Here is an 11106-nt window from a genome sequence, read left to right as displayed (position 1 = left end):
AGAAGATGCCCTTTCGGGCAGTTTTGTTTTGTGAGACGAGTCTTGTTGTGTAACCCAGGTTTGCCTAAAAGTCTGGCAATCCTCCTGCCTCAGACTCCCCAGTTGGGACTACAGGTATGAAGCACTATACTGTGCCTTAATTTCTGACTGTAAAACCCGTTTGTGGTTTTACTGTGTCACAACACCCACAGGAAGCTAGCCACTCCCTTCTTTAGTGTGCTTCTTGCCTTGATTAGACCCTCTGCGCATATAGGAAACTCAGTCTCTGGCAGACAACTGGATGGGATGAAGACCCCGGGGCACAAACTGGTGTCCTCGGGCAAAGGGCTGCACCTATCCAGCCTTGTTTGCTCTTAGGTACCAAAAGCTGGCTGGACTTTTGCAGAAAGGACTGAAAAAGCTCCTGATTGCCGCCACCACTGCACCCTATCAGAGCACAGCGGGGGCGGAGCCTAGACGGTAGGAGCCGGGCAGGGTGGGGAGGGGCAGGCCCACCGCTCGACTAGCTCGGCACTTCCTGGGCCTGCTCGGTGCTCGGCCGTCCGCCCTGCGTTGCCGCTGCGCACTGCTCTTGATTCCGCCGTCATGTCGACCGCAATGAACTTCGGGACCAAAAGCTTCCAGCCGCGGCCACCAGACAAAGGAAGCTTCCCGTTGGACCACTTCGGTGAGGGGAGGCGAGGCTCAGGCTGCCGGTGGCCCGGGATTGGGTGGCAGGGTTATGGGTACTCAGCCTAGGTGGCAGCGTCTGGGGTGCTGAGTCTGAGCAGTAGGGTCTGGAATGCTGTTTCTCGGTGACAGGTGACAGAGACAGAGTATTGGATGTGGGTGGCAAGGTCTGGGATACTAGTTCTGGATAGCAGGGTCAGCGTAGCTGGGATTGGGTGACAGGGTTAGGGGTACTGGATCTGGATTTAGGCTCTGGGCACTCAGCCTGGGTGGCAGAGTCTGGAATGCTGTTTCTCTGTGATAGATGGCAGGTTCATGGGTACTGGATCCGGGTGGCAGGGCCTGGGATGCTAGATCTGGGTGCTAGGGGTCAGAGGTGCTGGATTTTAGGTGCACTGTCTGAGGAGTTCGATGTGCACGACAGAGAATGGGGTACTGAGAGCCAGGGGTGCTGGATCTGAGAGATAGCATGTGGGGTGATAGATCTGAGTGGCGGGGTCAGGTATATTGGATTTGGGTACCAGGACCTGGGATGCTAGATCTGGTGGGTGGAGTCTGAGGTACTGGACCTAGGAGTGCAGAGCAGTTAGAGCTCCAGCTACCTCTCAGATTGTGGGGTTGGGCATGCTCAGAGAGCGCTGTGTGGGTGCAGGCAGGGATCAGAGAGCCACCTGCCATGGCATGGTCCTTCCAACGGAGAGCTCAGACTTGGTTCTCATGTAACCAGGATGGTGACGGGACTCCCGGATTGCGGGTCTCGATGTTAGGTTTCCCTATTGCCAGCCCAGGTGAGGCTCTAGGTCTTCCTAGGTCTTCAGTGAACATTAGGCAAAGAAATATTTTCAAAAAGCATTTTGGTGTCTAATATTGAGGCTGGAACCCGAACTTGGCACATGCTGGCAAGTGCTTCACCTCTGAGCTGTGGCTCCGCTCAGAGGATTGCCATTCACAGTTCTGAAGTCTACAGATAATGTCCTTTTGGAAAACTGGAGCCTGTGAAGGAACAAAACCTAAAACAACCCAGAGAGGGTTGGGGATAGTCTCATGAACTGGGACCTAGCATGCACAGAAACAGGAGGCCCTGAGTTCAGTCTTCAAGCTCTTAAAAAAAAGAGAGAGAAAGAAAGAAAAGAAAAGAAACCAAAAAAAGAAACAAAAAACCCCAAACCTACCACAAACAGAAACAACCCTAAGAAATGTCGCTGACGCTGTGATGTTCCAGAGACAACTTTAGAGATTATTGTATTTTTAAATCATATTTATTAATTAGTGTGTTTGAGGGTGTGCCATGGCACTCATGTGGCCAAAGGATAACTTGTGGAAGTAGGGGGGAGGGGTGTCTCTTTCTACCACATGAGTTTTGGAGATCAAACTCACATTGCTGGTCTTGGTAGCAAGTACCTTTGCCCACTGAGCCATTTAATCTCCTTAGATTATTTCTTTACCAACATTTCTTTGGGAAATTTTCCATTTTTAAAATTTATTTTAAAATTTATTTTTATGTGTATGTGTGTGTATCATCTGAGTGTATACGTGATGTGTGTGCAGGTACCCTGGTGACCAGAAGAAGGTGCTTGATCCCTTGGAGCTGGAGTTGCAGACATTTGTTAGCTGCCTAATGTGGGGGCTGGGAACGAAACTCATTTCTTGTACAAGAGCAGCCAATGTTCATAACCACTGAGCCATCTCTTCACCCTTTGTTTTGTTTCTTGTTTTGAAGTGATGGGGATTGAACCCAGGGGACTGTATGCCAACCATGCACTCTATCCCACATCCAGAGCCCAGGAAGGAAACAAATTTTGATGAAAACCATAGCACTGCCCCAAGGCCGCCATGGGAGCCGGTCAGGCCTTCTCTTTGCAAACAGGACACTGTCTTCCTTTTCTTTCTAGGTGAATGTAAAAGCTTTAAAGAAAAATTCATGAAGTGTCTCCGCGACAAGAATTTTGAAAATGCATTGTGCAGAAATGAATCTAAAGAGTATTTAATGTGCAGGATGCAAAGGCGAGTACCACCATCACATTCGGACCTGAATTCTGATCCCTCGGTGTGTGTATGGGTGTTGTGAGCCACCATATGGGTGCTGGGAGCTGAGCCCTGGCCCTCTGAACGAGCAGCAAGCAAGAGATGCTGAGCCATCTCCCCATTCCCACTGTATTTTTTTTTTTAAAAAAAATATTTATTTATGTATTATGTACACAATATTCTGTTTTGCGTGTATGCCTGCAGGCCAGAAGAGGGCACCAGACCTCATTACAGATGGTTGTGAGCCACCATGTGGTTGCTGGGAATTAAACTCAGGACCTTTGGAAGAGCAGGCAATGCTCTTAACCGCTGAGCCATCTCTCCAGCCCCCCACTGTATTTTTTGAGACAAGGTCTCTTGCTGGCCTGGAGTTTACTGATTAGGTTAGGCTGGCCACAGTCAAGACGAGGGATCTTCCCATTCCTGCCTCCCAGTGCTGGAATTGTAAACATACAACCAGCACACACAGCTTTCTTTACATGGATTCTGGGGAAAGAACTCAGGTCTTTTATCTTCCCAGCTACATCCCAGTGGCTGATGTTTGCTGGAAGAAGTCACAGCTTAGCAGGTGAGGTAGCACCGAGGCTGCCAAGCTGCCCTGGGAACCCTCTTTGTGAGTGACAGTCCCATCCACGGCCCCATTCCTCAGAGCTTTGTCCCTCTCATTAAGCTTTCAGAATCGTCCATCACAGCAGCGCTGACTGAGCCGACAGGTTCTCATGCCTTTCACGGTCTCAGCCCGTAGGAACATGCATTGCCTCGTCCCTTCCCTTGAATGCTGTTTGGAATGTAACGGGCACAATAGGAGACTTAAGTAATGATGGATGGCGATGCCTGCACTCCCCCAAGTCTAAACAGAACAAAAATAGCAATCCGTGGAGCTTTGCATTAGAATGAGAGCCATTCTAGCCGTGAACATGAAGAAGCAGGTAGTGTGTCACTGCACGGGGGAGGGGGTCTGTTGCAGTTGCACACACAGGAATTCAGGCACCTCAGTCTCTCAAGATGCGAGATGCCAGTGGTCCACTTAAGCCTGCTTTCTTTGCTCGACAAACCCAGACAAGTTCCTGAGGTGTAGGCATGTGGGGGTTACAGTGTGGGGCTTTCGACTCCGGCAGTGGGGACAACTCACTAACTGTAAGACCTTGTCCTGCCACTGCAAACAGTGCTTGAGTCTGTCCTGATCTCACTGCTTCCAGGTGGCACATGGCTGCCACAGAGCCTCCGGGTGACTATAGCCTCAGAAAGTGGCCATTTCTTCTTGGCTCTGCTGAGCTTTAGAAGAGGGACAGAGCGACGCCAGCCTGGTTCCTGCCTTCCCCTGTGTCTTGGTGTCTGCAGAGGGAGGGAGAGGTTTTCACAGACAAGCTGGGCAAATGCAGCAAGTGAGAGCAATACTGTGACTCAGGCCTGTCATCCCCTTAGCCCAAGAGGCTGAGGCAGGAGGATGGAGAGTTTGAAGTCAGCCTGGGCTAGAAAATGAGTTCAAGAACCATCTGGGCGGGCTGGAGAGATGGCTCAGAGGTTAAGAGCATTGGCTGCTTTTTTTTTTTTTTAAATGGATATAATATTCTGTCTGCGTGTTTGCCTGCAGGCCAGAAGAGGCCACCTGACCTCATTACAGATGGTTGTGAGCCACCATGTGATTGCTGGGAATCAAACTCAGGACCTTTGGAAGAGCAGCTCCACTGGCTGCTTTTCCAGAGTTCCTGAGTTTAATTCCCAGAAACCACATGGTGGCTCATAATAGTCTATAATGGGATTTGGTGCCCTCTTGTGGTGCATAGGCATACATGCCAGAACACTTGTATACATAATAAATAAATCTTACAAAAATAAAGCCAAACATTTTTTAAAAATCTGGGAAATTTATTAAGATCCTATCTTAAAATAATGAGAAAAAAACAGGGCTGGGGATAAAGCTCAGTGGTAGAGCATCTGCCTAGAATCCCCCAGTGAGGTGTGGCTCAGTAGTAATACATTTCAGAGTCTGTGTGGCCCTGGATTCTACCCACAGTATCCCCTCTGCCAAATAAGAAAAAAGTTGAGCAGATTTGTTTTGACTCGCACACCTGGCACAGATCACAGTGGCTCCTACCTATGATTGTTCTGAGGATGTGGCTGGTTTGGGGTCCCCTGGGGAAGCGCTGGTCTATGGGCAAGGCTTCTGGGCAGGACCAGCAGAGGGACATCTTGCCTGTTGTCAGTGGGATGAACTAGTTTTGGACCTCCTAGTCCCCATGCATCTGTGCCACACTTAGCACCATGTAGAACGGGTGCCTCAGAGCCCAGAAGGAAGGGCATGCCCAGTTCTGTGACTTACAGGGACCTGAGCTAGGCAGTGCAGACAAACAAAGGTGCTTCTGGTTTTGTCTGGTGGTGGAAAGATTCTTTTGTTGTGTGGTTGGTGGGTTTGGATTTTTTTTTTTAATTGTCTAGACAAGGTCTAATAGCACAGACTAGCCTAGAACTTCTGGCAGTCCTCCTGCCTCAGCCTCCTGAGTGTTAGGATGGTGGGTGTATCAGGTATATGACACCATGCTTGGCTACTCCATTATTTTGTTAGGCTAGTTGGGAATGAAATTGTCAAACATACAGTTTAAGCTGACCTAGCGTGTGTGTGCACGCACACACACACAAATACATAAATAAATGCAATTAAAAATTAAACACTGGGTAGTAATGTCACACACCTTTAATCACGGCATTAGGGAGGCAGAGGCAGTTGGATCTCTGTGAGATTATGGTCAGCCTCATCTATAGAGCAAGTTTCAGGACAGTCAAACAACACAGAAAAACCCTGTCTCAAAAAACAAAGATAAAATAAAAATTAAATTAAAATAGCCCTCATGGGCTTGAGTAACCTCAGGGGCTGGTCTGTGCAGCCCAGCCTTGACCTCCTGTCCCCGCTCCAGAGAGGCAAAAGTTACAGGAGGATATGAAAATCCTGCACAGTGTGTCTGGAGTGAGTGGGGCTGGGACAGGCAGTCGGGGCTGAGCCCTCAGGATGGCACCAGAGCGCTGCAAACATCTTTCCAGGTGGGTTCCCTTAGGAGACAGAGCACATTGAAAGCATTCCTTTGTCTGCGTGTGTGTGCATTTTGTGTATGTGAAAGTCAGCCCTGGGTTTTGTTTGTCAGAGGCCACCCATCCCACTTTTGGAGACAGAATCTCACCAGCCTGGAGCTCACTGATCAGCCCTGCTATTTCCACCCCTAGTCCTCCTCAACTATGGGGACACTTACCTAGCCTTGGCTCTCCCAGGCTCTGCTCACACCCGCGGGGCCATGTACTATCTGCCTCCACCTTAGCCTCGCCCTTGAGAACTTGGGCTGACCGTGTGGCTAGAAGGGACATTGGGGCTCACACGGCCTGTGGGCTCCTCGCGCTGTGGGGAGGACCCTGTTCTCTGGGTCTTTTTCTGTTTTAAGATGGGGTGCGGGAGGCTGGGTAGATGAGCGAACATAAGAGCATGGTCCCATGGCAGCGGCTTTCTCTTGCAGGCAGCTGATGGCCCCAGAGCCACTGGAGAAGCTGGGCTTCAGAGATGTGATGGACGAGAAGCCGGAGACCAAGGACAAATGCTGAGGAGAAAACGACAGGGCCGGCTCCCCAGCTGCCTAAAGCAGATCTGAACCCTCTGCCCACAGAGCCGGGAGACCCGAGGCTCACCTGTGCTGCTCAGTGGAGGGAGTCCTCAAGGGGACTGGAGAACACCCCAAAATGCTTCCTCAGCTGTCCTCAGTTTCCCTTCAGACAGTGGTCTTATTCTTCCCACTGTGTGTGTCACAGGATCCCCTCAGGGCCGAACTCGGATGTGATATCCTGCCCAGTGTGGCCATCACACCACAGAGCCCGGGACACTTTCCACAATGACTCAGCCTGTCGCAGACTGAGTCTTCATACTAGAACCTATCAGTGAAACCATGTGACGGCAGAATGTCCACCCTTCGTGCTCACAGACGCACGCACGCCAGCTCGTTTCCCTTTGTTCTTTTCTTTTCTTTGAACCAAACTGGAATACAAAGTAGGAAGTGGGAAACTGTTTGACTTTCGACATATTTGACTTCTTGTTTTGTGTGTTTTAAGGCTTGGTCTCCTGTAGCCCAAGCTGGCCTCAAACTCCCTATGTAGCCAAGAATGGCCTTGAACTCCTGATCCTTCAGCCTCCAAGTCTACAGCCGGGATAACGGGTGTGCACATTGCACCTGGTTCATGTGTTGGGGGATGGATCGCAGGGTTCCCCGCATGCACAGCAAACACCCCACCCCCTGAACCAAGTCCCCAGCATAGTACTTATTTTTAAATTGCATATTATTTATTTAGGGGAGCGCTGTGTGTGTGTAGGTCAAAGGACAACTTACAGGAGGTCATGCGGGCCCCATGGATTGAACCCTGTTTACCAGACTTGGTGGATCTCGTCAACTGAACTCCCTCATTTTTCTGGTATAGCAGCGGGTGTCTTTATGCTGAGGGTTGTCTTCTGGTGGTTCTGAGCCAGTTTCCTTTCAGGAACGTACTGTGCACCTCCACAGGGCACACCAGCAGTACACTAGAACCTGGGTTAGTGCCAGTTACTTTTCCTCTTCTGCAGCCTGTTAACCCCGTGTGTCGTATCTACCAGTGCTGGCTCGAGACCCCGGGTGCTGAACGGTGACCCTGTCGTGGGCGCAGTGAGCAGTGCTGAGCTGTGGGTGTTTGAACATCCAGGTGCCTTCATGCTGAGGTGCCTGGCTGAGGGCTTTTGCCATGTGCAGGGTCCAAAGACACCAGCAAAATACCAGTGCCAGATGCCACCAGGCTCAAGTCCCCTTAGGTCTGTGTCTTCCTGGAGCTGTCGGAGAAGGGCTAGCCCAGACTGCTTGCCTGGCTCCTGTCTGACTGGTGGAAGGTGGTGAGAGGTGGGGGTTAGGGGTGCAGGTATGGTGGCGCACACCGTTAGCACTCAAAGTAGAGGCAGGTGAATCTCTGAGTTCAAGACCAGCCTGATCTACATGGTAAATTCCAGGACAGCTAGGACTACATAGAGAAACCCTTTCTCAAAAAAAAAAAAAAAAAAAAAAAAAAAAAAAAAAAACCCACCAGGGAGGGGACAAGAACTCTGCATGTTCATGTTGGTCTCAATGGATGTGACTGTCTGGGAACCCCGTTTTCTGTTGCACAGAAGGGCTTTTAGTTAAACCCGCAGTCAGATACCCCAAGGTCTGCTTGTTTCCACATACTCGCTGAGCCCAGCCACACAGCGCAGGTCAGCAGCAATGGCTCACACTGCACATTTGGTGTGCCGTCACCCGTCAGCCTTGGTTTTACGGCTCAACTGTACAGTGTCACCATAGCGTTGCTCACAATTACCAAGTTCACTCGCTGGAGTGCAGGATGCGCGTGTGAGCTGCAGGGCAGGAGAGCCTGCAGTGAATCCTCACCACAGACCTGGACAGCGCATTAGAGAATTTTGAGTTAGTCAGGCATGGTAACACTTGGGAGGCAGAAGAAGGCGGATCCCTGTGAGTTCAAGGCCAGCTTGATCTATGGAGCGAGTTCCAGGACAGCCAGGGCTACACAGAGAAACCCTGTCTGGAAAAATGAAGAATTCTGAGCTGACGGGGCACAGCCCCCGGCGATAGCACCCCCACTGAATGAGTAAAATCTGCCATGTTTCGAAGGAAAGGGTACAGGAGGCTACACAGCCATCCACTGTAGAAAAAAAAAAAATTAGAGTAAACAGAATTGTATCAGTGAAGTGGGTCGATGAGCGCAGCATGGTGAACCTTGTAGCTATGAAGCACTCAGAAGAGCCTGGGTATGGAGGACCCTAACCACAGTAAGCTGAGAAGGCAGGATGGGCACAGAGACTAGGGCAGTGGCTCAGTTAGTAGATTGCTGGCCTGGTGTGCATGAAGGCCTGCCTTCCGTCCCCAACATCACATAAACAGGCATGGTACGTGGCTGCAATTCCAGCACTAGGAAAGCAAAGGCAAGAAGGTCAAAAATTCAAGGTTATCCTCGAAGTTCAAGGCCAGCATAAGCCACGTGAGACCCAGTCTCTAAGTGGGAGGCTGCTGGGGGGGGGCAGGGGGACATATGCATACATTCAGGTAAACATAATGTTTCCTGGTCCTGGGAACCATGATGTCCCATGTCTGCATCCTAATACTAGTGTCTCAGCGAAAGAACCAGGGTCCTGGCCAAGGCAGGGAAAAGGCAAGGGAGCCTGAGTATCTATGCAGAAAGCAGAGAGCTGCTGTAGAATGCGGGAGACACCACAGTGGCTGCCTCAGACAAACCGAGCAGGAAAGCATGCAGTGGTCAGGCAAGCTCACAGTGCAAGCCAATGGCCAGCATCCTTATTTGGTAAAGGGACTGGTTACATTAGGCCCTCCTTAGTTCTGACTGGCACAGGAAAAACAAAAGACGGCCTAACAAACATGATAGTGTTGGTGACTGCAGACAAGAAGTCACCAAAGTTAGCAGCAAACGATGATGTCTGAAGTCTTCTAGAAATCTCTGCTCCAGATGGGCATCAATCACCAAGGGCAGTATGAAGGGACATTGCCAGGCTGTGTTGGCACACACTTTTAATCTCAGCACTGCACTCGAGAGCTCTGAGTTTGAGGCCAGCCTGGTCTACAGAGTGTGTTCTAGGATAGCCAGGGCTACACAGAGAAACCCTGTCTCGGAAAACAAAATAATAAAGGGACATCGCTTGGCCACATGATCATCCTCGGAAATTAGACACACGGAAGACATAGCATCTCTCTTGGACTGGCTTGGCCTCGAAGTACTCAGAGTCTGCGCTCAAGGAAGCAGACCCCTGCCTGCACTCATCCTGCAGAGGGAAAGGAATTGAGCAACTCTCTAGGGCTGAGCAGAAGGGACGTGAAGAGGCTGGGTCCTGTGCATCTTGTCCAGAAGGGGCCCTGGGAGAGGTTTGAACACTGAAGGACTTGGCTGTCATATGACACCAGTATTAATTCTGTTCTGAGGTCATACATCGTCCTTTTGATATTTGAGTGTGTGCATGTGCCCATGCCCACATGGGTTCACGTGAAGGTCAGAGGACGACAAGTGTTGCTCCTCACATCCACCTGTGTGTGTGCGCGCGCGTGCATGTGTATGCGTGCGTGCGTGTGCGTGTGCCTGTATTCATGGATGTAGAGGCCAGAGGAAGACATCCCGTGTCTTGCCTCATTGGTCTCTGCCTTCCTCCCTTGAGACAGGCTTTCACTGAAAGACTAGATTGATGGCCAGCAAACCGCAGTGATTCCCGTCTCTAGCTCCTGCAGGTCTACAGTTATAGATACATATGCGAACATACCCAGTTTTTTGTTTGTTTGCTTTTTTGTTTTTTTTTCTTTTGGTTTTTTGAGACAAGATTTCTCTGGGTAGTTTTGGAACTGTCTTGGAACTCGCTCTGTAGACCAGACTGGCCTCGAACTCAGAGAGATCCTCTTGCCTCTGCCTCCCAAGCGCTGGGATTAAAAGCATACACTACCACTGCCCGGCTTGTTCGTTTGTTTGTTTGTTTGTTTGTTTGTTTGAATAGGGTTCTGGGATCCAACGCAGGTCCTCATGCCTGCATGGCAAGCACTCTGATGACTGAGCCAGCTCCTGGGCCCCTTTTGTTTATCTGAGAGAGGCTCTCACTCTGTAGCCAAGGCTGGCCTTGAACTCTGCTTCAGTCTCCCAAGTGCTGGGATTCAGGTATATATTGCCATAACTGCACCATCCAGAGTTCTGTCGTCTCCCAAGTCTTTGGTGCATCCTGCTGGCAAATGACAAAATGAACAGCTGCGTTCCTAACAGTCAAGAGCAGCTGAGTGTGAACATTCTGACGTATAGTAGTGTGATGGTTTTGGGGGATCCACCACCCAGCTCCCAAATAAATCACACAGAGGCTTATTCTTAATTAGAAATGCTTGGCTTTAGCTTGACTTGTTTCTTGCCAACTTTCTTTTTTTTTTGTTTTTTTAAAGATTTATTTATTTATTTATTTATTTATTTATTTATTTATTATGTATAGTGTTCTGTCTGCATGTATGACTCCAGGCCAGAAGAGGGCACTAGATCTCATTACAGATGGTTGTGAGCCACCATGAACTCGGAACCTCTGGGAGAGCAGTCAGTGCTCTTAGCCTCTGAGCCATCTCTCCAGCCCTTGCCAACTTTCTTTAACTTACATTATCCCATCTACATTTTGCCTCTGGGCTTTTCCCATTCTCTTACTTCTGCAAATCTTACTCTTACTCCATGGATTGCTGTGCAGCTGGATGGCTGGGCTCTGAAGTCCTCCTCCTTCTCTGGCTACTTCTTCTCCCCAGCTTTCTCCTGTATATTCTCTCTGCCTGCCCACCCCACCCATCCTTTCTCCTGCCTCGTTATTGGCCATTCAGATCCTTATTAGACCATCAGGTG

At 49.9% G+C, this 11106-nt stretch overlaps 1 protein-coding gene across 1 annotated transcript; it reads left to right on the top strand.

Moving 5' to 3' along the window:
• Positions 1-513: 513 nt before the first annotated feature.
• LOC119824982 (cytochrome c oxidase assembly protein COX19) lies at positions 514-6736 on the top strand. Its single transcript, XM_038345571.2, has 3 exons — positions 514-667; positions 2562-2673; positions 6198-6736. The coding sequence occupies exons 1-3, from the start codon at positions 586-588 to the stop codon at positions 6280-6282; spliced, it is 279 nt and encodes a 92-aa protein (XP_038201499.1). The 5' UTR covers positions 514-585; the 3' UTR covers positions 6283-6736.
• The last annotated feature ends 4370 nt before the right edge of the window (positions 6737-11106 follow it).

Source organism: Arvicola amphibius, chromosome 10 (assembly GCF_903992535.2).
Source record: "Arvicola amphibius chromosome 10, mArvAmp1.2, whole genome shotgun sequence".
In the NCBI taxonomy this organism is placed as follows: Eukaryota; Metazoa; Chordata; class Mammalia; order Rodentia; family Cricetidae; genus Arvicola; species Arvicola amphibius.
The sequence above is the reverse complement of the archived record's forward strand: the minus strand, read 5'-3'. Positions and strand labels throughout refer to the sequence as shown.

Coding starts and splice junctions, on each gene's coding strand:
- LOC119824982 (XM_038345571.2), top strand. CDS start 586: ATGTCGACCGCAATGAACTTCGGGACCAAAAGCTTCCAGCCGCGGCCA. Junction 668..2,561: donor CTTCCCGTTGGACCACTTCG/GTGAGGGGAGGC, acceptor TTTTCTTTCTAG/GTGAATGTAAAAGCTTTAAA. Junction 2,674..6,197: donor TTAATGTGCAGGATGCAAAG/GCGAGTACCACC, acceptor TTTCTCTTGCAG/GCAGCTGATGGCCCCAGAGC.